The 27,169-nt window shown below is 47.8% G+C and overlaps 1 protein-coding gene across 1 annotated transcript in view; it reads right to left on the bottom strand.

Moving 5' to 3' along the window:
- The window catches only part of LOC143995847 (vomeronasal type-2 receptor 26-like), an 81,833-nt gene that overhangs the window by 27,382 nt on the left and 27,282 nt on the right, over positions 1 to 27,169 (bottom strand). The window contains exons 3-4 of the mRNA XM_077490565.1: positions 26,067 to 26,849; positions 19,829 to 20,044 (exon numbers count right to left, since the gene is read on the bottom strand). Of these exons, the coding sequence (XP_077346691.1) occupies positions 19,829 to 20,044; positions 26,067 to 26,849 (999 nt within the window). The remainder of the gene's footprint in view (positions 1 to 19,828; positions 20,045 to 26,066; positions 26,850 to 27,169) is intronic.

The raw sequence follows: 27,169 nt of genomic DNA, 5'->3' as shown, positions 1-27,169 counted from the left end.
AAGCTCTATGCTAAAATGATAGCAAATAGACTCTCACCTCTTGTCCCTGGCCTCGTCTCCCCCGACCAGGTAGGTTTTGTTCCGGGGAGAGAGGCTAGGGACAATACTATCCGGACTTTAAATATCCAACACTGGCTCTCTACAAACAAGACCGAGGGGTTCCTTCTTTCGCTTGACGCAGAGAAGGCGTTTGACAGGGTGGCCTGGGACTATATGCGGGAGGTTCTGAGGGTCATTGGCCTTCCCTCCCGTATGCTCGCATATATCAACGCCCTTTATACGAACCCTTCCGCAAGGGTGAGAGCCAACGGCCTCCTGTCAAACGCCTTCCCCATCAGTAATGGCACCCGACAAGGATGCCCATTATCCCCCCTGATATTTGTACTAACGTTGGAACCCCTTCTTAACAGAATACGTGCCAACACAGACATCCAAGGGATCCTTATTAACCATAGGGAATACAAGGTTGCCGCCTTCGCGGATGATATTTTACTGACCCTCCAAACGCCCCGGACATCTTTACCTAACCTCCTGGAGGACATTAAGAATTTTGGACTCTTGTCCAACCTCAAAATTAACTATTCTAAATCCCACGCCCTCAACATTTCTCTTCCCCCACAGGACGTATCCCACTGCCAAGACTCCTTCCCCTTTCAGTGGAAGAGGGAGGCGATTACCTATCTTGGTATTCAACTCACCAAGGGAACGGCGGGTCTTTACGCCCACAACTACCTGTCGGCTCTAGCCAGAGTCCAAGCTGACTTGAAGAGCTGGGCGATCCTTAATGTGTCCTGGTTTGGCCGCTCTGCCTTAATAAAAATGATAATTCTTCCACGCATATTATATCTCCTACAGACAATCCCAATCCAATTGCCCCCATCTTTTTTCCTAACATACAAGAAGTTATGCACACTGTTTATTTGGAGAGGCACCGCTCCCCGTATTAAATATAATCGCCTGACGCGCCCTAAGACTAAAGGTGGCATTGCCCTACCTGACTTATACCATTACTACTTAGCATGCCACCTGACGAGACTAGTGGACTGGAAAGCTCACAGAAGAGGGAAAACCTGGGTGGCCTTGGAAAGCTCTTTCTCGGGTTACCCACTGCACACCCTTCCCTGGCTCTCACCGAAGCACTGGCCCCACCCCGTTAAGGCCCATCCGCTTATTCACACCTCACTACTGGTCTTTAAGAAAACGGTGGCCTCCCACCATCTCTCCTCACACTTGGGCCCGTTGACCCCCTTGAGGGGAAACCCTGACTTCTCTCCAGGGGAGTCGACCACGTTTCTTATGCAAGAATGGCCACATGATGACGTTTTAGCTCAGCACTTCTTTCACAAAGGACGACTAAGATCCTATGAGGCACTTAAAAATACCTCACTTACGAGGGAGTTCCCCTTCTGGACCTATAGGCAATTAAGGCACTTCTTCACCTCCCAGAACCTTACTGACGTTTGGACAAGACGACTCACCCCATTCGAATCTCTTCATTCCCAAACCACACCGCAAAGACATCTAATATCCCAGATCTATTCTATCCTTCAAGACGATTCCCACACTTCCCAGACTGACCCCCCTAAAGCATCATGGGGTAGGGACCTGCAAATCTCCTTCACAGACGATGACTGGAGTACTATCGCCATGTATGCACATACAGGCTCACTGAATGTAGCCATTCAAGAAAATGGCTACAAGATTATCACAAAGTGGTATAGGACACCCTCCCGCTTACATAAATTCTCTCCCTCAATCCCAAACGTGTGTTGGAGGTGTAATACAGAAGAAGGCTCTATGCTTCACATATGGTGGGAATGCACCATGCTTCAACCATTTTGGAAAGAAGTACATGCCATTATAGCACAAGTCACCACATACACCCTTGACTTTAATGCCGCTCAGTATCTCCCCCATCACACTTCTCTGACCAAACGGTCATATCACAAATCTCTGGCCATGCACATGGTCAATGCCGCTAGACTTTGCATCCCTCCGCTCTGGCGCTCCAATAAGACCCCTACCATTAGAGACTGGCTGACAAGGATCGCTAAAATTGAGGAAATAGAGGAACTGATCTATACCTCCCAAGATCGCATACAGAAATTCTCCACCACATGGGCCTGCTGGACGCATTTTAAGTCCACGGGAAGATATAAATCTTACTTTCCACAGTAACAGTTATACCTGTAAGCCACCAGGAGTGATTTTTGGCTGGACCTGGATGTTGTAATGGGGCCGGGAAGAGGAGCGCCCCCCCCCCCATCCTCCATTCTCTCCCTATACCCCACCCCTTCCCCCTAACCCCATACAGCTGCCCTTCTAGGGTCCCTCTCATGGACCCCCCTGCTCCCTCCTTCCCCATGTCTTACCTTCTCTTCCCCACTTTTACCCTCTTCTCTTTCAACTCCCTATAGAGTTTCTCCACTTCATTGGCACACTACCCAATGAAAATACCCCTCACCTCGTGAGGGAAGGATACCGGGAGGCGCGTCGAACCTCATAAACCTATCTGCTAGTCTTATGCTCTCTCTGAGGCCGCAGGGGGGCCGAGTTTTGGCGTCCCGGTGGCCATTGTCCACTCTTGATTGCGCTACCCACCACAAGATTGGAGCCTCCCGGGAGCTCGTTACTGTTGGTAGTAAATACACTGGTTATACCCGTTTATTAATCATATTTACATAGTACATTGTGTACTCTATCTTTTCATGTCTAGTAACTCAAATGTTTTGCCTCAATGTGATTTGTCATTGTACCGCACAGTATTTGTTGTTACCTTTTTGTACCAGTTTGCTATGACATGTATGAGATTACTTTATCTTTGACTAATAAAAAATTTTTGTGGAAAAAAAAAAAAAAAATACCACCAAAAGAAAGTTCTATTTGTATGAAAAAAATTATGAAAATTTTGTTTGGGTACAGTGTTGCATGACTGAGTAACTGGCATTCAAAGTGTAAGAGCGCTGAAAGCTAAAAATTGGTCTGGTAAGGAAGCTGTATAAATGCCCTGTATTGAAGAGGTTAATTGCCGTATCCCAAATTTCTGCCACAGACTCTTCACCACTTTCATCATGATTTTGGCCTTTGCGCAGATTGGGGTGTGGGTACGGCCTATTCTTTCCATCATAGTCGGCCTATTTAATATGTGGACCATCTCCTCCTTAAAGGACATATTGGAGGCCTTAAACCTCCCCCTGGATCGGGATGTTTTGACCTCCGGGCTTTCCTCCTCGTTACTACTAGTAGTAGTCACCTGCTGTGTCTCCGTCATGTTTCTCTCCCACTGCGACGAAAGAGACGGGGCAGGGAATCTTCGAGATAGAACGTCAGGGGTGGGCAATGCAGGAGGAGTTTCATGCATGCGCAGTGTATATAAGGTTAAGACGCGCGTGTCGTACGTACGTTTGGTGTACTGAGGAAGGAGGACAAACGTTCTAATGAAGGTAACATCTTAACTTTGGTACATCAGTGGCCTATACTGATTCTAGTTTTAGGCCTATATTAGGATAAGATTAGGAGAGTTTAGCCTGATATTTAGTGTTTTTGTCTTGTGTTTTGTCTTGCAGCAAATATGAAACAATTCAAAGACCCTGAATTCATGGGCCACTTCATAGACAAATACAGGGATATGTGAAATTTGTGGGAGGTCAAAAACCCCTTATATCGAAATAAACCAGCAAGGAAGGCATTGCTGGAGAAACTGCTGGAATATGTGAAGACGCAGGTCCCCAACACAGACATTAAGTTGGTGGAGAGGAAAATTGGTAGCTTGAGAAGCACATATAGGAAGGAGCTTAATAAGGTCCAGGCTTCCATGAGATCAGGAGCTGCAGCAGAGGATATCTATGTACCCAGTCTGTGGTACTACAGCAGGATGTGATTTCTGGAAGACCAGATGGAAGCCAGGAAATCACTTTCTACACTTCCATCCACCCTTCCCTTAACCCCAGCTGGGGCTTCCGAGGACCAACCTGGGCCTTCCATCCTGGAAGAAGTTGAGGAGCCCAGCCGGAGCCAGGTATAGTACTTTTTAACATATTTATTGTCCAATGATTGATGTTAACTATATGTTATTGTCCAATGATTGATGTTAACTGTATGTTATTCTTGCGAACAAATTAATGATTTAACAAAAAGTGTTTGACATTTCAATTGACAGTAGGGGCCAAAAATGAGTTTGACAAGAATGAAAAATGCTGGGGTCTGAATGATAGTCTTTTCTATTTAGTAACATTCAATTTGCAACAGTCATGAGCTGAAATTTGGGCGTGATTGATGGAAACTAAAAGTATGTTCCTTTTTTATACACAGGAAGACCTCAGCCAGGACGAGGCTCTGAAATCAGCCAGGACGAGGCTCTGAAATGTGTCGGCCAGGAGGAAGCGAGGGGTAAGTGGCAGCCAGGAGGAAGCGGGGGTAAGTGTCAGCCAGGAGGTGGCAGGGCCCTGTAGCCTCATCCAATCCCAGGTGCCTCCCCTCCGCCTTCCAACAAAAAGAGCCAGGAAGGGGAGTAACGTGGAGGAGGCAGCACCAAGCCTCATTAAGGATGCTAATGTGGCCCTGAAAAGCCCCCCCCCAATGCTGAAGAGGCATATGGCTGCTATGTAGCTGCTAAATTGCAGCAAATGGAGGAGCGCCAACGCCTCAGGTGTGAGAAATTTGTTTTTGAGGCCATTCAGAAGGGGTTGAGTGGCCAAATAAGTGATAATATGCACTTATTATGCTCTCCCATCCTCCTCCTCCTCCTCCTGCCACAAGTCCACCTCCAGAGCCACAGCCTTCAAGGAAGACAAGAAAATGATTACCTGGATTCAGTCTGGTCTGACAGAAGATGCAGGCTGTTGTAGTACCACAGCCTGGGGACAAATATGTCATCTGCTGCTTTTCATGATCTCTGGGAGTCCTAGACCAGATTTTGCTTCCCATTATATGGACTTCTCAAGCTACGAAACTACTAAAATGAATTCAGCGTGACAAATGTGCTATCTCCATTACGAATGGTAGTTTTACCAGACCGATCGCTTACATCTCGTAGTTGAATCTGAGCATACGTGTTTTTTTGGGCATCGGAGTTGCATACACACGAACGGATTTTAGGATAGGAACTTTTTCTGACCGAAAAATTGAGAACATGCTCTCAATCTTTTGCTGGCCGAAATTCGGCCAGAAAAAAGTCTGATGGAGCATACACATGATCGCATTTTCCAACCAAAAGCTCTCATCTGTCTTTTTTGCTGGCCAAATTTCCGATCACTTGTACGTGGCATAATTGTCGGTGGCACTAGGTTCATGACAGGTTGGCCCTCACAAGTGTCTGGGGTCACTGTATCTAAATCTATCCCATAATGACATCAGTCACTGCTCAGAATCTCCCATTAACTGTCATAATGACTGATGTCACTGAATTCAATGTGTTACTTTCACCTCTAATAAGCTATCTCACAACTGTCACACCTACTAATGTCACTGTATATAATCTGTTACCAACTAGCAGAAGTATTTAAGACATGTGCATTTGTTTTCATCCGAATTTCGGGTATTTTCGTTATCGTTAACAAACGATAACAAATGGTCAGAATCCGAAAACCAAAAGATCCGACATTAACAAATACTTTATTTTCATTTTCATTGTGACAACCATTCGATATAGATAGAAGATTTGACATGACACTGACAATAGCAATCTGTGTCTATTGAACCTGTGGTCAAATGAGCCTAACCTTAGTTCTATTAGTCCAGGATTATTCTACATAGAGAGAAAAGATTTGAAATGGAGAGAAAATATTCGACATGGAGAGAAAAGATTCGACATAGAGAGAAAAGTTTAGACATTTTAGAGACAATAGCTAAAAAGGTTGAATGTGCCTAACCTAACTATTAGTGCATGATTATTCGACATAGAGAGAAAAGATTCAACATGAAGATTTGATGAAGCAAACGGACATTTATGGTCAAATGCTCCGCTCATAGGCTATAGAATAATTCTAATGTTGGTTGACTAGTAATAATAATTAATAAATATAATTATTACTAGTGGTATACAACATTAGAATTCTACTATAGTTTGTAGGCGGAGCATTCGACCGGAAATGTACGATTGCGGCATCGTACAGTTTCGCTGCTCTGTCGAATCATCTTAGGCCGCGTACACACGGGCGGACTGTTCGCCCAACCTTGTCCGCTGAACAGTGTTTGGGCGGACAGTCCGCCCGTGTGTGGGCTTTCAGCGGACAGTTTCAGCGGACAGTTGGACGGACAAAGTCTTTCGGAAATTCCGAAAAACTGTCCGCTGAAACTGTGTTTGAGCGAACAGTCCGCCCGTGTGTAGGCTACTTTCGAAATGAGCAAACTGTTCCCGCTCGGAAAGTCCGCCCATTTCGAGCGCGTGTACAGGTAGGCGGGGCCCGCGAAGGAGACGTCGCGGGCTCCGCCGCCTGGAATGGGCTTAAAGGGGAACCCCAACGCCGAAAAAAATCGGCGTGGGGGTTCCCCCAAAGTCCACACCAGACCCTTGTCCGAGCACGCTACCCGGCCGGCCAGGAAAGGGGGGCGAGCGAGCGCGCCCCCCCTCCTGAGCCGTACCAGGCCGCGTGCCCTCAACATGGGGGGTGCCTTGGGGAAGGGGGGGCCGCGCGGCCCCCCCACCCCAAAGCACCTTGTCCCCATGTTGATGAGGACAAGGGCCTCTTCCCGACAACCCTGGCCGTTGGTTGTCGGGGACTGCGGGCGGGGGGCTTATCGGAATCCGGGAGCCCCCTTTAAGAAGGGGGCCCCCGGATACCGGCCCCCCACCCTATGTGAATGAGTATGGGGTACAATGTACCCCTACCCATTCACCTGTGAAATAAAGTACAAAAAAAAACACAACACAGGGAAAAAATATTTTATTGCACAGCTCCGGGGTCTTCTCCGGACTCCTCCGCTATCTGTGTGTAGCTCTTTTACTAGCGGAGGAGTCCGGCTTTCTTCCTCCCCGCCGCCGGCCTCTTCTCCCGACTTCGGGGGTCTTGTCCCTCTCTTCGGTTCTTCTGCCGGGCCACCGCGCCTTCTTGTAGCTCTTTTACAGGCGGTGGCCCGGTCTTCTGTCGCCGCTGCCTTCCGTTCTTCTGTCGCCGCCTTCGGTTCTTCTGCCGGGCCACCGCGCCTTCTTGTAGCTCTTTTACAGGCGGTGGCCCGGACTTCTGTCGCCGCTGTCGCTGTCGCCGTCGCCGCCTTCCGTTCTTGTTCTTCTTCTTGTTCTTGTTCTTCTTCCCCAGGAGATGTTGACACGTCGCTCTCTCCGGCCGGAATGCCAGAGCCGCGCTGTGCGGTCACTTATATAGTGACAATGGGGCGGTGTCACATGGTATATGTCACATGGGTTGGTCACATGGGTTGATGTCACATGGGGACTATGACATCGTAAGGGGGCGGGGTCACCATGTGACCAACCCATGTGACATATACCATGTGACACCGCCCCATTGTCACTATATAAGTGGCAGCGGAGCGTGTCCCTGGCATTCCGGCCGGAGAGCTCGTCGAGTCAACATCTCCAGGAGAAGAAGAAGAAGAAGAAGAAGAAGAACAAGAACGGAAGGCGGCGGCGACGACAGCGGCGACAGAAGACCGGGCCACCGCCTGTAAAAGAGCTACAAGAAGGCGCGGTGGCCCGGCAGAAGAACCGAAGGCGGCGACAGAAGAACGGAAGGCAGCGGCGACAGAAGACCGGGCCACCGCCTGCAAAAGAGCTACAAGGAGGAGCGGTGGCCCGGCAGAAGAACCGAAGAGGGGGACAAGACCCCCGAAGTCGGGAGAAGAGGCCGGCGGCGGGGAGGAAGAAAGCCGGACTCCTCCGCTAGCAAAAGAGCTACACACAGATAGCGGAGGAGTCCGGCGAGAAGACCCCCGAAGACGGAAGACCCCCGGAGCTGTGCAATAAAATATTTTTTCCCTGTGTTGTGTTTTTTTTTGTACTTTATTTCACAGGTGAATGGGTAGGGGTACATTGTACCCCATACTCATTCACATAGGGTGGGGGGCCGGTATCCGGGGGCCCCCTTCTTAAAGGGGGCTCCCGGATTCCGATAAGCCCCCCGCCCGCAGACCCCGACAACCAACGGCCAGGGTTGTCGGGAAGAGGCCCTTGTCCTCATCAACATGGGGACAAGGTGCTTTGGGGTGGGGGGGCCGCGCGGCCCCCCCTTCCCCAAGGCACCCCCCATGTTGAGGGCACGCGGCCTGGTACGGCTCAGGAGGGGGGGCGCGCTCGCTCGCCCCCCTTTCCTGGCCGGCCGGGTAGCGTGCTCGGACAAGGGTCTGGTGTGGACTTTGGGGGAACCCCCACGCCGATTTTTTTCGGCGTTGGGGTTCCCCTTTAAGCCCATTCCAGGCGGCGGAGCCCGCGACGTCTCCCTCGCGGGCCCCGCCTACCTGTACACGCGCTCGAAATGGGCGGATTTGCCTCCGCCTTACGTGGGCGAGTCCGTTCATTTCAAAAGTTGAGCGGACTGTTTGGCAAACAGTTCGCTGAAACAGTCCGCTCGTGTGTGGGCAAGTCCGCTCATGCAAATTTTGAGCGGACTGTTTGCCGAAACTGTTTGACGAACAAGGTTGGGCAAACAGTCCGCGCGTGTGTACGCGGCCTTAGAACATTCGACAGACACCATAAGCCTTCAATGACAGATTCGACCTTAATTATTTCGGATTTCTGGACAAATGCATTTTTTAAACAAAATAAAATAAATAAAAAGGAATTTCTGAAGTAACTAAAAAAATTAATTTTTCAGAAGAAAACGAAATTCCGAAACAAAATATTTCAGTGTGCACATGTCTATGGTCACATTAGCTCAGGCACTATTTATCCAGGAGACACCTCCAGGAGCTCTGCGGGTTCCTAAAGTGCTAAGAACATGTCGGGACATTCTAAACTTCTTGAGAGCCCCATTGGATGTATTACTGACAATCTCTTGATTTCAGTGCTGCTGTTTCTCTTTAATAATTACATCTCATGTCACATATTCCAAAGATTTATTCCATAACACATCTATACACAAAATAGAATATAAATATCTTGTAAAAAAATTTCTACATCCACAAAATTACCGCTATCTAGAGTTGAGCGGACACCTGGATGTTCGGGTTCGACGGGTTCAGGCCGAACTTTGGAAAAAAGTTTGGGTTCAGGACCGAGTTTGGGAATCTCCTTGTCCTCGGGCCGGACACTATCCGATGGCCAGACAGTTTTTGTCAGAACACTGGTATACATGTCTATTCTGCACATGGTACGGACAAGTCCTGTGGGATCCATGCCTGGTTCATTTTAATGAACGTGAGCTTGTCCACATTGGCTCTGGACAGGCGGCTGCGCTTGTCTGTGATAACGCCCCCTGCTGTGCTAAATACACGTTTAGATAATACACTGGCTGCAGGGCAGGCCAGCACCTCCGAGGCGTAAAGGGCAAGCTCAGGCCATGTGCCCAATTTGGAGACCCAGAGGTTAAAGGGGGCAGACCCGTCATTTAGTACGTGTAAGCATGTGCACACATACTGCTCCAGCATGTTGGTGAAATGCTGCCTCCTGCTAAGACGTTCCATCTCAGCTGGTGGTGCTGGTTCTTGTGGCGCGCTGACAAAGCTTTTCCACATTTCAGCCATGCTAACCCTACCTTCTGAGGCGGCTGCGTTGGCGACCTCTTTCCCCTCCTCTGCCTTTGCCTTGTGCTTCCACTGTACCCCCGCTGTCAGGTGGGAATGCCACCAGCAGCACGTCTACCAACGTGCGCTTGTCCTTGTAACGGGAATCCAGCAGGGTGGCCATCCAGTAATCAGCACCAGTTAGAATGTGGGCAATTCGGCAGTCGTTGCGGAGACACTGCAGCATGTAATCACTTATGTGTGCCAGGCTGCCCAGAGGCAACGAAAAGCTGTCTTCTGTGGGAAGTGTATCGTCTGTGTCCTCTGTATCCCCCCAGCCACGCACTAGTGATGGCCATGAGCTGGTCTGGGTGCCACCCTGCTGTGAACTTGGTTCCTCCTCCTCCATCTCCTCCTACTCATCCTCCACCTCGTCGTCCTCCAGAACTGTGCCCTTGCTGCCGGACAATTGTGTACCTGGCATTTGTTGGTGCAGGAACCCACCCTCATAGCCACTTGTGAATGACTGCCCTGAAAGCCTTGAAAATGATCCCTCTTCCTCCTCCTCATGTGCCACATCCTCTTCCATCATCGCCCGAAGCGTTTTTTCAAGGAGGCATAGAATTGGGATAGTAACGCTGAGAATGGCATCATTGGCACTGGCCATGTTGGTGGATTACTCGAAACAGCGCAACAAGGCACACAGGTCTCACATGGAGGCCCAGTTATTGGTGGTGAAGTGGTGCTGTTCCGCAGAGTGACTCACACGTGTGTGCTGCAGCTGAAACTCCACTATCGCCTGCTGCTGCTGCTCGCACAGTCTGGCCAGCATGTGCAAGGTGGAGTTCCACCTTGTGGGCACGTCACATATGAGGTGGTGAGCGGGAAGGCTGAAGTTACGCTGCAGCACTGACAGGCGAGCAGCAGCAGGGTGAGAACGCCGAAAGTGCGCACATACGGCCCCCACTTTCTGCAGCAGCTCTGGCATATGGGGGTAATTTTTAAGGAACCTCTGGACCACCAAGTTCAGCACATGCGCCAGGCAAGGGATGTGGGTCAAACCAGATAGGCCCAGAGCTACTATGAGATTTCGCCCATTATCGCACACCACCAGGCCGGGCTTGAGGCTCACTGCCACCAACCACTCATCGGTCTGTTGTTCCATGTCCCGCCACAACTTCTGCGAGGTGTGGGTTTTTTCCCCCAAACAGGAAAGTTTTAAAACTGTCTGCTGTCATTTACCACTGGCTGTGCTGAAGTTGGTGGTGAAGGTGTTACGCTGACTGGATGAGGAGGCGGTAGAGGATGAGGAAGCGGAGTAGGAGGAGTTAGCAACAGGGGACAAACTGTGCCCTGCAATCGTCGGTGGTGGAGGGACATGCGCCAAACTGCTATCCGCCTCAGGCCCAGCCGCCACTGCATTTACCCAGTGTGCTGTTTGGGAGATATAACGTCCCTGACCGTGCTTACTGGTCCACGTATCCGTAGTTAGGTGGACCTTGCCACAGATGGCATTGCGCAGTACACACCCGATTTTGTCCCCCACTTGTTTGTGCAGGGAAGGGATGGCTCGCCTGGAAAAGTAGTGGCGGCTGGGCACAAAGTACTGTGGGACAGCCAATGCCATCAGGCTTTTAAAACTCTGCGTCTCCACCAGACGGAATGACAGCATTTCAAAGGCGAGGAAATTTAAAATGCTGCCATTCAGGGCCAGGGATTGCACGTGGCTAGGGGAGTACTTCCTCTTCCGCTCCAGTGTTTGGGAGATAGAGAGCTGAACGCTTCCATGGGACATTGTGGATGGTTGGTGACCCAGCTGGTAGTGTTGCTGGCAGATCCTCTGTTTGAGGGTTGGCAGGTGCCACTGTCACTACAGAGGTGGATGAAGAGGCCGAGACTGCAGCAGAAGAGGAAGTAGGAGGAGCCGGAGACCTTTCTTGGTTTTTGAGGTGTCTAATCCACTGCAGCTCGTGCTTTGCACTTAGATGCTTGGTCATGCAGGTTGTGCTCAGGTTGAGAACGTTTATGCCTCGCTTCAGGCTCTGATTTCACAGCATGAAAACCACTTGTGTCTTGTCATCAGCACATTGTCTGAAGAACTGCCACGCTAGGGAACTCCTTGGACCTGGCTTTGGTGTGCTCGGTCCCTTGCTGTGTTGGGCAGTAGCAGGCGTACTGTCTAGGGGACAGACGCTCCGCTTTTGCACCCTGCTTCCTCTGTGCTGGTGGCTCTGGACGACCACCGCCTCTTCCTTCGAACTACACTGGTCACCTGCATGACATTGATTCCATGTGTGGTCCAGGACCTCATCTTCATCCATATCATCTTCCACCCAGTCTTCATTCCTGCCCTCCTTGTCGGTCTGCACAATTGCGAAAGCAGCAACAGTTGGCACCTGTGTTTCGTCATCATCCGAGACGTGCTGCGATGGTCCTCCCATGTACTCATCATGAAACAGAAGTGGTTTGGCATCGGTGCACACAATCTCTTCCACTTCTGTGGCAGGGCTAGGTGGATGGCCCTGGGAAGCCCTGCTAACAGAGTCATCAAAAAGCAGAAAGACTGCTGCATGATTTGGGGCTCAGACTGCTTGGCTGATTTGCAAGGGGGTGATGTGAAAGACTGATGGACATCGGCTGCAGGTGCCAACTCTGATCTTTCATCAGGAGACTGGGTGGGAGACAATGTCAAGGAACCGGAGGCACTGTCAGCAACCCAATCTACTATCGCCTGTACTTGTCCTGGCCTCAACATTCGTACAGCCACATTAGGCCCGACCAAATACTGCTGCAGGCTCTGTCGCCTACTCGCACCTGAGGAAGGTGTTTCACTTGTGCATGTAGCTGGCACAGATCAACCACGTCCTCTCCCTGCAACAGGAGCTCCACCAGCGGCACCACGACCGGAGCCACGTCCCTTCTTTGACGTTCTCCTCATATTTTCCAAATTTAGGATCCTGCCCTAAATGGGTGTTTTTGCAATAGCAGAATACATCCAGAGTATGTAAACGGTGTATCTCAGAGCTACAGAAATACCGAAAATGCTATTCAAAAAAATGTTTATGCCCTAAATTATTTTTGAATAGCACAATAGAACAAAAATATATAAATTGTGTAACACACACCTCCACGTATGCAGAAAACACTGCAAAGTTGTTTTTTTGTGCACTAAATGGGTGTTTATGTAATAGCAGAATACACCCAGAGTATGTACAGGGTGTATCTCACAGCAACATATGCAGTGCTGGTGCACTGAGCTTGCAGATAAAAGTTATATTTTCTCTGGCACTGGGCTCATGGCAGTGTAAAAAGACTGTGCACTGCAACCCAACCAGGTAAATCTGTGTAGAGTTATTAGAATAGATTTTTGAATCTGGACTCCTACATAATTCTCTCTCCCTCAAAGCAGCAACAGGAACCTCGCCCTACACTGTCTATCTTTTCTCTCAGTGCAGTGTAAAAAAATTGTGCGCGGCACCCACACAACTAAATCAATGTGGATCGCTGACTAATTAGAATAGATTTCAGAATCAGGACTCCTATCATGTAATTCTCTCCCTCACAGCAGCAGCAGCAGCAGCAGCAGCCAGGAACCTTTCCCTACACTGTCTAAAGCAGAGTGACGTGCTGTGCTGTGTGCCTCTAGCTTAAATAGAGGCTGGGTCACATGCTGCACTGGCCAATCACAGCCATGCCATTAGTAGGCATGGCTGTGATGGCTTCTAAGGGCACACCAGTTAAACGAATGTTGATTGGCTGCTGCAGGGCTTTTTAAAATGCGCTATTACGTTGCCGAACCTACAGTCAATTGTTCGGGTTCGGGACCCAAAAAGCCAAAAGTTCGGTATGAACCTGAACTTTACAGTTCGGGTTCGCTCAACCTTACCACTATCAACAACCTTCACTGACTCCAAAAATGACTCTTTTCATGGGCATGTACATTTTCTAGTATATCTTAAAACAAGGTTAAAAGATCACTATAATTCCAAATTATGGACCAAACGATATAAATAGTGATGGCCGAACGGTTCGCCCGGCGGTCGTTTCGCTGCAAATTTCGGCTGTTCGCGGTCCGCCCGTTCGGCGGACTATTGGCGCCGTTCGCCCGGCGGACTTCCGTGTTTACTGTGTAAAAGAACTTTGACCTATGATGACACATCCATCATGGGGTACAGGACAGCCAATTGAGACATTACAGCACATGGACACTTGGACATTCCCCCTAACTTATAAATACACCCGATCCAGCGGCCATTTTACATTCTTTCTTCTGTCACTATAGGGAGAGGTTGCTGTGTGGAGCAGGGAGAGATTACAGTGACCCAAATCGCTAGCTATTTGGTACACAAAAGTTCTTTTCAGGACTGGTATAGGTGTTAGGTGTAGTTCAGGATAGGCAGTGCTGTGCTAGTGATTGTTGCAGCAGCCTGAGTGTCTTTTGTCAGTTTAGAGAAAGGGACAGGATGGTGTGTGCTGCAGGGACAGCCAGTTTAGTCATTAGCTGTTACTATCAGGTCCACAAAAGTGCTATTTCAATTATTGTTCCAGTAGCCTCTGTTTTGTCAGTTTATATAAGGACAGGCAGGAAGAAGTGTGTGAGGCAGTGAGGGTCAGTTTAATCAGTAGCTGTTACTATTAGTTCCACAAAGGTTCTTTTCAGGACTGGTATCAGTGGTATGGTAATAGGCTTGTACACGTATAATATTCTATCTTCCAAATATAGAAAGAATATTATACTTGACTGCTGCCCTTCTGCTGCAGTCTGCTAATCATTCACAACCCACTTGTTCCACAAAGCTCCTTATAAGGACTGGTAACTTGGTCTGTCTAGGGTGCTGCAGTACATAGGGTTAAGTGAGGTACAGTCTTCCATTCTATAAGGACTGGTATCGGTCCACAGTACATAGGGTTGAGGTGCACTACTGCTGACCGCTGCCCTATACTGCAGCAGTCCTTCATCGGTATAGGGACTGACGTACAGTCTGCTAATCACTCACACACAACCTACTTGGTCCACAAAAGTCCTTATAAGGACTGGTAAGGTATAGGGTGCTACAGTACATAGGGTTGAGTGAGGTACAGTCTGCTACTCTATAAGGACTGGTATAGGTCCACAATAAATAGGGTTGAGGTGCACTACTGCTGACCGCTCCCCTATACTGCAGCAGTCCTTCATCGGTATAGGGACTGACGTACAGTCTGCTAATGACTCACACACAACCTACTTGGTCCACAAAAGTCCTTATAAGGACTGGTAAGGTATAAGGTGCTACAGTACATAGGGTTGAGTGAGGTACAGTCTGCTACTCTATAAGGACTGGTATAGGTCCACAATACATAGGGTTGAGGTGCACTACTGCTGACCGCTCCCCTATACTGCAGCAGTCCTTCATCGGTATAGGGACTGACGTACAGTCTGCTAATCACTCACACACAACCTACTTGGTCCACAAAGGTCCTTATAAGGACTGGTAAGGTATAGGGTACTACAGTACATAGGGTTGAGTGAGGTACAGTCTGCTACTCTATAAGGACTGGTATAGGTCCACAATACATAGGGTTGAGGTGCACTACTGCTGACCGCTGCCCTATACTGCAGCAGTCCTTCATCGGTATAGGGACTGAGAGTTTTGTCACAGGGTCATTTAAAAAATGACAGGCAGAGGAAGAGGCAGGCCCTTCTGCAGGGGTGGTAGGGGTAGGGCAGGAGCAACAGGCTTGAGCCAAAGTGGGAAGTTGCAGAAGGTGCGTTCAATTACTTTAAAGGACGCACCAGACTTGGTTGAGTGGCTCGCTCAGCCTTACTCTTCTGCACCCTCCTCATCCTCTCGATCTGCACCCTCTTCTTCACTCTCTGCTATGTGCACCCCCAAAGACACTACCACCAACAACACCACCACCACCACATACCTTCCGCTTAAGTCACAGGAATTATTTTCCGATCCATATCAAGACATTTCTGATGCGCAGCCACTCTTGGTATTGGATCAGGAAGAGGAGGCAGCAACAACCGCTACTCAGCAGTCTGACGACAGTACCCAGATCAGCCCAAGGAGGAGGTTGGTCCCCGGTGTTGCTGCCTACTCCGAGATCTCTACTTATAGCGGTGGGGAAGGTGACGTTGATGATGATGTGTCTAGTGATGTCACGTGGGTGCCCACAAGAGAGGAAGAGGAGGGGAGTTCAGAGGGAGATATGGACCAGCAGATAGGGAGGAGAAGCAGGAATAACTTACATTGCACAGGAGGGACAAAGCAGACTGCAAATGTATCAGGAGCAAGTCATCGACCATGTACGGTCACATCTGGCGCTCCCAGGACACTTGCACATGGCTCCACAGTGTGGGCTTTTTTTAACGTGTCCGCTGCTGACAATAGCGTTGCCATCTGCAATCTTTGCAGTCAACGCATTAGTCGCGGTAAGCCCAACACTCACCTAGGGACGACCGCCTTAAGAAGGCACATGAGCAGCCATCACCGAGCCGAGTGGGAGCAACGGAACACACAAAGCCACACTGCAGGCTCTCACTGTCCAACCTCGTCTTCTACTTCCCCTTCTCCTCTCTCCTCACAATTGTCCTCCACTCCACCTTCCATCACGCCAAGCTCACGTTTTCTGCAAAAAGGCAGGCTTCCGTGGGCCTAATGTTCGAGCGTAAAAAAATGATGATGCCGGATAACCCTCTTGCCCAACGGTTGACGGCTGGCTTGTCAGAACTGATAGCCCACCAACTACTGCCATATAAACTGGTGGACTCGGAGGCCTTTCGCAAATTTGTGGCCATTGGAACACCACAATGGAAGGTCCCAGAAAGGAAGTATTTCTCACAGAAGGGCATCCCAGAGCTATATGGCCATGTTCAGCGGCAAGTGAATCAACAGTGTCGGTGCCAAGATACATCTGACCACAGACACGTGGTCTAGCAAACACGGGCAGGGAAGGTGTATCACTTTAACTGCCCACTGGGTGAACCTTCTGACGGCCGTCAAGCATGTAACCCGTGGCACCCGTGTAGATTTGGTTTTACCGCCACGGATTGCATGCAGGCCTGACTCTTCTTCTCCTCCTCCTCCTACTCCATCCTCCTCCCTCTCCTCCTCGGCTGACTCCTCTTTTTCCGCTGCTAGCGTCTCTTCCGCTGCGCCGCCCAAGCTCCCCAGAACCTATTCGACATGCCAGGTGAGACGTTGCCATGCCGTGCTACGTCTGTTGTGCCTGGAAGCCAAGAGCCACACTGGCCCGGCACTCCTTTCAGCTTTGCGTTCACAGACAGATCAGTGGCTAACACCGCTCAATTTGACAGTTGGTAAAGTGGTGTGTGACAACGGTGCCAATCTGCTTAGCGCATTGAAACAGGGCAAAATCACGCACGTGCCATGCATGGCACACGTCTTAAACTTGGTCGTGCAGCGATTCGTTGTCAAATACCCTGGGGACAAGAACATCTTGCGGCAGGCAAGGAAAATCTCGGCCCATTTCAGAAGATCTTACACGGCCATGGCTCGCCTTGCTGACATTCAGCGGTGACACAATCTGCCGGTCAGACGTCTTATTTGCGATTGCCCGACGCAATGGAACTCAACCTTCTATATGCTTGATAGGCTGCTCCAGCAGAAACGTGCAGTTAACGTCTACCTGTATGAACTCTGCGGCAGAACAGGTTCTGGGGCGCTGGGGGTTTTTTCACCGCGCCAGTGGCTGCTCATGCGCAACGCATGCAGACTTCTGCGCCCATTTGAGGAGATCACCAAACTGGTCAGTCGCAGCCATGGCGCCATCAGTGACATGGTACCTTATGCCTTCTTTATGGAGCGTGCATTGTGTCGTGTCATTGATCAAGCTGTGGAGAAGCAGGAGCGGGAAGATGAGGAAGTCGCAATGCTGGATGAATTCCCAGGGGGGGCTACTCTATCTGAGACAAGTCAACAACAGGAGTCTGAAGAGGAGTCAGAGGAGGATGGTGCCGGGGCGGATGAGGAGGAGCAAGAAGAGCATGCTTTAAACCTTTCTGGGATCCCTGTTGTGCGTGGATGGGGAGAGGAGAATGAAGAGGACAACATTATCCTGGATGATGAGCAGGAGCCAGGCCACCACACCGCTTCCACTTTAGTGCAAATGGGGGCCTTCATGCTCCAGTGTTTTAATAGGGACCCCCGTATAAAAAGCATAAGGGTCAAGGACCAGTACTGGGTGGCAACGTACTTAGACCCCCGGTACAAACACAAAATGGCGGAAATGTTACCGCCGTCACAGAGGGCTGTCAGAATGCAGCACTTGCAGGCCTTGCTTCGAGAAATGCTGCATTCTGCTTTTGCGTGCGCTGGCAGAGGAGCAATTCCCACTCCCAGAGAAGGAGTTGCAGGTACCAATCCAACAGCGCCTGCAAGAAGAGGCCGGTTTGAAGATGTGTTGGTGACTTCGGATATGAGGTTATTCTTTCAGCCGACCCATCGACAGGTGTCACCCGGATCCAGCATCAGGGACCGTCAGGTGTCCGACTACATTGGGTTAACGGCCGATGTGGACGCTCTGAGGAGTGATGAACCCCTGGACTACTGGGTGGGCAGGCTTGACCTCTGGCCAGAGCTTGCCCAATTTGCAATCGAACTGTTGGCTTGCCCCTCATCCAGTGTCCTGTCCGAATGGACGTTCAGCGCAGCAGGGGGGATCGTGACCGATAAGCGTACTCGCCTAGCTCACGACAGTGTTAACTACCTCACATTTCTAAAAATGAATGAGGCATGGATCTCGGAGGAATTCAACACATGTGACCAGTAGACCATGTATATGTCTATAAACAATTTTTTTAATCGAGCACAGAGACCTTCTTTCTTCATTTGGCTCACTTCCTTGTCCAAAAAAAGCACACCGTACTATATGCCCGTACCCTCCTCTTTGAATAGGTTGAGCGGTGTCATATTTCTACTGGGGCTGCTTATTATGAGGGGCTGCCACCATCCCTGTGCTGTGCTGACATCCTCCTGGGGCTGTACCTATGCTGTGCATATTATGAGGGGCTCCCACCATCCCTGTGCTGTGCTGACTTCCTCCTGGGGCTGTACCTCTGCTGTGCATATTATGAGGGGCTCCCACCATCCCTGTGCTGTGCTGACATCCTCCTGGGGCTGTACCTCTGCTGTGCATATTATGAGGGGCTCCCACCATCTCTGTGCTGTGCTGAATTCCTCCTGGGGCTGTACCTCTGCTGTGCATATTTTGAGGTGCTCCCACCATCCCTGTGCTATGCTCATTATGAGGGGCTCCCACCATCCCTGTGCCGTGCTGACTTACTCCTGGGGCTGCTTATTATGAGGGGCTCCCACCATCCCTGTGCTATGCTCATTATGAGGGGCTCCCACCATCCCTGTGCTATGCTGACTTCCTCCTGGGGCTGCTTACGGTGCAGGTGTCAGTGCTGTATATCACGGTGCTGATGTCAGTGCTCTCTGTCACGGTGCTGCTGTCAGTGCTGTATATCACGGTGCTGGTGTGAGTGCTTTATGTCACGCTGCTGATGTCAGTGCTCTCTATCACGGTGCTGCTGTCAGATCACTCTATCATGGTGCAGGTGTCATTGCTGTATGTCACGCTGCTGATGTCAGTGCTCTCTATCACGGTGCTGCTGTCAGATCACTCTATCACGGTGCAGGTGTCATTGCTGTATGTCACGCTGCTGATGTCAGTGCTCTCTATCACGGTGCTGCTGTCAGTGCTGTATATCATGGTGCTGGTGTTAGTGCTTTATGTCACGCTGCTGATGTCAGTCCTCTCTATCACGGTGCTGTTGTCAGATGACTCTATCACGGTGCAGGTGTCATTGCTGTATGTCACGCTGCTGGTGATCATCTCCTGCACCCTCTTCTTTGCCTACCCTGACCTTCCCTCTCCTCCATTGCCTTCATGCGCTCCACAGTCCTGAATTGTCACAACAATTTCCCATATAAAAAAAGAATGCTTGTAGTTGTCGATCCCAGATTCACCTCATACATGTGTTATGTCATTGGCCATGTGGTGGGACTATGTTTGCACAGCTATTAATTATTTTGTGGCTGCAAATTTGACCTGTAGGTTTGCAAAGTTCGCCTCCCATTGAAGTCAATGGGGCCCAACGCAAACGTTCCGGTTCGCAAACTATCGGCCACGTTCGCGAAATGTCCCGTCGGAAGTTCGTCCATCACTAGATATAAACAGAAAACATCAAGTCATTTCTTACTTTGCCGGTTGTCCACAAGTGGGGATCGCTCATATTGGCAAAAGTTTTAGGCACATAGTCTGGGCCCCGAAGAGTGGAAATTGTTGTAGACAAAATATATGAACTGTTAAGAAAAATCCAGCTTTCTAAAATGAGATCATTTGGAATTTCTTTCCTCTCATTAAAGGGGATATCGGCTCTGGCCGTGAAATGAACATTTCTCACATATTTGTGCAGCTTTTCATGGAAGACAGAAATACACACATCATCATATATACAGTTATACAAAGTCTGAGATAAAATACTAAATATTCTGATTCAATGTACTAGGTGGCATTTCTAGAAATGAAGGAATCAGGAGAATCACTCATTGTTTATTTATATATATATCATCAACCATTTGTTTTATTTTCAGATTGGATAATTTTGTATACAGTGACTTGAAAAACTATTCATACCCCTTGAAATTCTCCACATTTTGTCATGTTACAACCAAAAATGTAAATGTATTTTATTCTGATTTTATGTGCTAGACCAACACAAAGTAGCACATAATTGTGAAGCGGAAAAATGATAAATGGTTTTCAAAGCTTTTTACAAATATATATTTGAAAAGTGTGTGTGTGTGTGTGTTCATTTGTATAGCGCCCCCCTGAGTTAATACTTTGTATAACCACCTTTCCCTGCAATTACAGCTGCAAGTCTTTTTGGGGATTTCTCTACCAGCTTGTCACCTCTAGAGAGTGAAATGTTTGCCTCCTTTGCAAAATAGCTCAAGCTCTGTCAGTTTTGATGGAGAGCGTCTGTGAACATCAATTTTCAAGTCTTGCCACAGATTGTCAATTGGATTTAGGTCTGGACTGTGACTGGGCCATTCTAACACAGGAATATGCTTTGATCTAAACCATTCCACTGTAGCTCTGGCTGTATCCAGGGTATGGCACATATGGCAAGTGTCATGGGCACCATACGAAGGGGCACTCCAGAGGGGGCCATGACCCCCCAAACTTACCCTGTGCCCCCCCATGTGCCCCCCAATGTGCCCCCCAATTAAATGAAACTGACACTGGGAACATTTGCGCCCTCAACTCAGGGTCGATAATGGGCAGAAATAGGGATTATTTCACCATTTTCGGGTGCAGGCGGAGTGATCCGCCACACTGAGGCTCTCGACAATTAAATTAAAGTCCCGGCCCCCTCTATATCAATACACTGAGGTAGGCTAGGGCTTTAATTTAATTGTCGGGATATGCAGTGTGGTAGATCACTCCGCCTGCACTTGAAAGTGAAAATGATAGTGTCCCACACTGCACGGTCCGATGCCCAGCTGGTTCTCAAGAGGAAGGGACACCACCAGTCCCTGGCTCTTGGCTCACTCAGGAGAATCCTGCAGAAGGAGCACTGCGCCCAGTTCCCGTGCCCCAGGTAGGAGAAGTCGGCAGGACCGGGTGTGGAGGGCGACAAGGTTGCCACCTGTCTTGTTTCACCCTGCAATGGCTCCCTCCAGCACTGATAGCTTCCCGTTGTCCTCTCCCGTCAGCTGCTGCGAGGAAAGGGGGGGGGGTTGCTATGATTCAATTTGTGAATGAATGGTAAGCTGCTCAGCACAGAGCACTTCCCATTCATTCGCTGTCCAGCGCAGTTGATGCTGCAGAGAAAGGGACTGGGGAATCTCTGTCCTCAGTCCCTTTCTCTGTCTCAAAAATTAGATATTAGGGGTCTGTTTAGAACCCTGATATGTCACCAAAGCACCCCCAAACAGGGCTGTGCCACCTCTATCAGTGCAGCTCATCAGTACCACATGTCAGTGCCAGTGCCACCTATAAGTGCAGCTCATCAGTGCCACCTATTAGTGCCCATCAGTGCAGCTCATCAGTGCCGCCTATCAGTGTTAGTGCTGCCTCATCAGTGCTGCCTTATCAGTGCCCATAAACGCCGCAAATCAGTGTCCATCAGTGTTGCCTATCAGTGTCCATCAGTGCTGCCTATCAGTGCAGCTCATCAGTGCTGCCTATCAGTGCAGCTCATCAGTGCTGCCTATCAGTGCCCATCAGTGCTGCCTATGTAGTAGCTGGCTTGTAGTTTTGTTAGCTGTTTTGTTTGTTAAGGTTATCTGAAAGATGGGTTTCAAATGTTTTGACAGGGGCGCAGTTTCAGTGCTTGCCATAGGCGCCATTTTCACTAAATACGCCTCTGCACCTGCCTGCCGACTCGCCCCCACCCGCTGTACGGGATGTATGGGGGAGGAGGAGGTGGCTTAGATCAGCTTCACCTCTTCCCCATGTCCCAGCCCACAACTCCCAGCATTCAGTCAATCTGTGCAGAGAAGTCGTTATATTGGCGGGAGATTTTAAAGCAGCCAGTGAGCCTGATGTCTGCTGAGCCTCTGGACTGGGAGCATCCAGCCTGGGGTGAGTGAGCTCTCCCCTTCCTCTCTTCCTTCCATTTCACATAGTAATCATTCCTTTTATGCCCCATAGCGTTCCTGCCTTCCATGATGCATAGCGTTCCTGCCTTCCATGATGCATAGCATTCCTGCCTTGCATGTCCCATAGCGTTCTTGCCTTCCATGTCCTATAGCATTCCTGTCTTGCATGTCACATAGCATTCCTTCCATGTGCCATAGCGTTCCTTCCTTCCATCCCCCATAGCGTTCCTTCTTTCCATGTGCCATAGCGTTCCTTCCATGTGCCATAGTGTTCCTTTCTTCCATGTCCCATAGCTTCCCTGCCTTCCATGTCCCATAGCATCCCTGCCTTCCATGTCCCATAGCATCCCTGCCTTGCATGTCACATAGCATTCCTTCCTTCCATGTCACATAGCATTCCTTCCTTCCATGTGCCATAGCGTTCCTTCCTTCCATGTCCCATAGCTTCCCTGCCTTACATGTCCCATATACATGGGCATATTGAGATGGATTCAAAGGAGATACATGGAATGTTGTTGATAGGGGCTAACCATGGAGCCAACTGTGTAAATCTGTCCGTGAGGAAGTAGAGCCATATGTTTGGAAGGCCTAGTCCGCCTTGAGATTGTGGTCTAGTAGGGAGTAGTTACACCTAGGCTTCTTATCTAACCAAATACATTTATTAATTTCTTTGTTAAGCTTCTATTCTAGTTTTAGAAATATTAATTGGGAGTACTCGAAAATATTAGCGTCGTTTTGGGAGAATTGTCATCTTAAAAGTGGTCTTATCATACAGACTCCCCAAGCCATCATTTATAAAATAAAGAAAGCTTTAAAAATGTAAGTGTATTTTTTTTTTCTTTATAAATATCAGTTATACTGCAGCAGGTTCTATACATGGTACAGATGCACCACTTTATAGGCAAACTGAGAGGACCCCCCTGGCACTTTATTTGAAGGAATTTTTCATTTTTATTGTTTTACTTCAAAGTGGTTGTAAACCCTTTACAACCACTTTTGACTACAGGTAAGCCTAAAATAAGACTTACCTGTAGTTACCCCAGATATCTCCTAAATCTATCCCCCTGATCCCCTCTATCACCATCGGCACATGCGCACTGAGGCAAATGCTAATGAGCTAGTATGCTATGCCTTTGTCTTGCAACGTTTTTTGCATTGATACATGTCCCCCAGGGCAGTACCTGGGCCCCCATACCCTTTTTATGGACAATAACTTGAATATAAGCCTTCAAAACTGGGACGTTTGATTTTTCAAGTTTGGGTCCCATAGACTTTAAAAGGGTTTCGCTGCTCGGGCAAAAACCTTTGCGATGTTAGAGAGTTCTGGTGCAAACTGAACCAAGGGGTGTTTGACCAATCTCAACTGTGGAAGGAGATGGGAACTTGGAGGGAGTTTAGATGCCTGTAGGAAGATGAAGTGCCCAGAGTGCAGGTGAGGTGCCAGGAAGGGAGGTGAGGTGCTGCCCTGTAGTAAAAACATTGATGTGGTCTTCCACAAAATGCCACCTGTGGACACCATTTTGTTGACAACCACAGCTATGTTTTCAGTGTAATGCACAGGGTGATGGGTGGAGTTATCATGGTGTCACACATTTCTAGATTTATGTAGCAATGGCTGCTGTGTTCCCAAATACCAGATTGTACCGGTTCAAAGAACACATATGACTGAGCAATGGTGACATCACTTTCTCGATAAAACTTTATTGAGCCAACCAAAGTCCTAGAGACAGGGGCTCATAATCAAGATACACAAAATCTTTAAAGAGACACCCTCTAGATAAACACTTAGGTCTTTTGCACTTTATTCTACATTTACACAATTTACACGCAAAAAAAGACTTAAACAGAAATGTATATGGTCATAAGCATATACATATATATACATACACACATATATATATATATATACACACACACACATATACATACACATACACATATATATATATATATATATATATATATATATATATATATATATATATATACTGTATATATATTAGGGCTGTGCTGTGTAAATTATAGATTAATTCCTCGATTAATCGTTAATTTTTTTTTAATCGATCAAAATACCTCTCCACCGGCTTTCGGGTCTTCAGGGAGTTCCATCGGACATCCGGTGACGTCACGGATATCGACGTCACTGGACTCCTCCCCCCTTCCCCAAGTGCCTCTGTCTGCCAACGAAGGGAAGGGAAGGGAGGGGGGGGGGGAGTCCGGTGACGTTGAAGTTCTGATTGAACATAGTGTGTACTGGGGAGGAACTACACATGACGTCACCCACTGATGCCCATACAGAACTAATATGATTGTCGGCTTTACATGCTGTGTTTTTATCACCTTTATGTGAGTAGTTTGTGTTTGAACACAAAAATGTAATCTTATACTTAAGCGGTGAGCGGTGATTTAAGGAGACATGAGAGAAGTTTATGGCTCTGTGTTAACCCTTTTGATACCCACTTGCATGGCCACCTGTTTGCACAGGGGTCCATGCCATAAGGTGAGAGTGATTAGTTAGACCGGAGGTGGAGGGATTGTCACGCTACTGTGTTAAAAAAAAAAAAGACTTACGTCAGTGCTACAGTTAGAATTTAAAACGTATTTGTGTGAACTGTGAAGTTAAGTCATGGATTGTGGAAACTAACTAGTATCGGGTGATTGTATATGGTGTATACCACATTTACCACTGACTAATGCAGAGTCGCAATGCAAGGAGATCAGCTAGTAGTTGGGTCAGTATGTCTGTTATAGTTAATCAAAATTAGTTGATTAATCGATTAAAAAAAAATTTGGATTTATCGAACACAAACATTTTAATCAGTAACAGCCATAATATATATATATATATATATGTATATATATGAATCTGGACTATGTGATGGTGTCTTCTAACATGGTATATACAAAGCAATTAGTTAAAAAAAAAATGAATAAAATACAAAAAAGGTGATTGCAGTTTTCCTGATCACCCACACAGTAAGGCCCTATTCACACTTTTGGACCCCAAAGTCGCCCTACAAGTCGCACCCCATGTTTCCCAATGAGTACCATTCATATCTGTGCCATTTAAAGTTGCAGCTACTTCAAAGTAGTTCCTGCACTACTTTGGTAAGACTTTCATGTGACTTGAGTGCCATAGACTTTAATGTAAACCCTCAAAAGTCCCATTAAAGTCGCACACCTGCATGTTACAAATGCGACTTGTATGCGACTCTGTAGAGCACAAACAATCACATCGGTCAAGCCAAAGTTGCACTCATCCAAAGTCTCATCAAAATCGCATCAAGTGGCACTGTAAAGTCATATCATTTTGAAGAGGGATCACTCTAAGCCCTTGTACACACGGTCGGACATTCCGACAAACAAATCCGTCGGATTTTTTCAGACGGATTTTGTCCGAAACTGTTGCATACACACGGTTGGGCAAAGTTGCCAGAAAATCCGATCGTTCAGAACGTGATGACGTTATTTCGTTATGACGGGACTACGTTCACGCTAGTAGCCAATAGCTTTGGTGTAGGAATTTGATCTGAGCATGCGTGGCACTTTGTCCGATCGAAATTCTCTACACATGAAAGTCCGATCGGATCATGTTGTTGGAAAATATTATAGCCAAGCTGGAAAACTTGGTCCGTCGGATATTCTGACGGAAACAGTCCGATGGAGCCCAAACACTGTCGGATTATCCGACAACGGGGTCCTATCTGACGTTTTCCGTCGGAATGTCCGTCCGTGTGTACAAGGGCTAAGAGGAATCTCACTTCATTCATATAATTCTTATATAATATAGGATCAGATCATAGTAATATAAACAGTTATTATTTAACTTACTTTGTTTTGGAATCCATTCAGTTTAGATTTATTGTTCATCATGTACATGTCATGTAGAGTTCTGGCCAGAACATATACAGCCATGTATGCATAGGAAGATAGAGTCGTATACCTAGTTAATATGGATGACCGATCTGTTGAATTACGACAAGTTTTTAAAGGATACTTAAGGAACATTTCAAAAACACTATTTTTGTATATATTTGGGGAGAGGCACTTGAAATTGAAAATCGAGATATCTTCCAGTATTGGTTCATATAAACGTTCAGGAAACTTGCTATGATTATAAATATTGTTGTCTAGGTTGAATTTTGGTGACCATGAAAACACGAAGCTGCTGTTGATCGGTGTATAGTCGCCCTTAAACAAATCACTTATTTTACTCCATGATGGTGGAAAAATAAATGTGAGTTTTCTTATAACAGAGTGTATACGAAAAGCAAGCCAATGAAATCGGTCTGTGTAAGGTCCACACACTATGACAACTTTAGCTGTTGATTTAATAATAGTCATTATTTTCTGAATATCATTTTCAATATTCTTAATGAGTGGAATGATATATTCTGTGCAGATCCCATGTTGGCTCATCATCTGACTCAGTTCTTGGGACTCCTCATCACCGTTGCCATCATCTGATGAGAAGATTCCAACCCAATTCCACCCAAAATGCCGCAATAACATAAAAATAGCGGCATGACGGACCCGGTCGCCTGGTGTCATACGAAATAAAGTTGGATAGATTTTTCCACCATTCAGGGGAGTGTCAATGACTCCATAAGTGATCTGGATAAGGGAAATATTTTAATGGGATGTTATTATTCAAACAATGGAAATATGAGAAATGTAATATATAAATGGCACACAATGATCTCTTGTCATATTTTTTTTTCTGTTCTAACAAAAAGAAGTACTTGTCAGAATTTATACCATAGAGATCTAAGTATATGACAGTGCACAACGCCTACTTACCTTCTCCAGCCTCACATCCAGCCCTTAACGGGGTTGTTAAGGATGAGCTGAACACCCGCTGGTTCGGTTGGCACCAGAATCTGCAAACAGACCTAAACTTTGTGTGGAACTCGAACGTTCAAAATCAAAAGTGC

Source organism: Lithobates pipiens, unplaced genomic scaffold (genome assembly GCF_037356315.1).
Source record: "Lithobates pipiens isolate NorthernLeopardFrog02 unplaced genomic scaffold, aLitPip1_a1.2 Scaffold_19, whole genome shotgun sequence".
NCBI lineage: Eukaryota > Metazoa > Chordata > Amphibia > Anura > Ranidae > Lithobates > Lithobates pipiens.
This window is presented reverse-complemented; position numbering and strand designations above follow the sequence as displayed.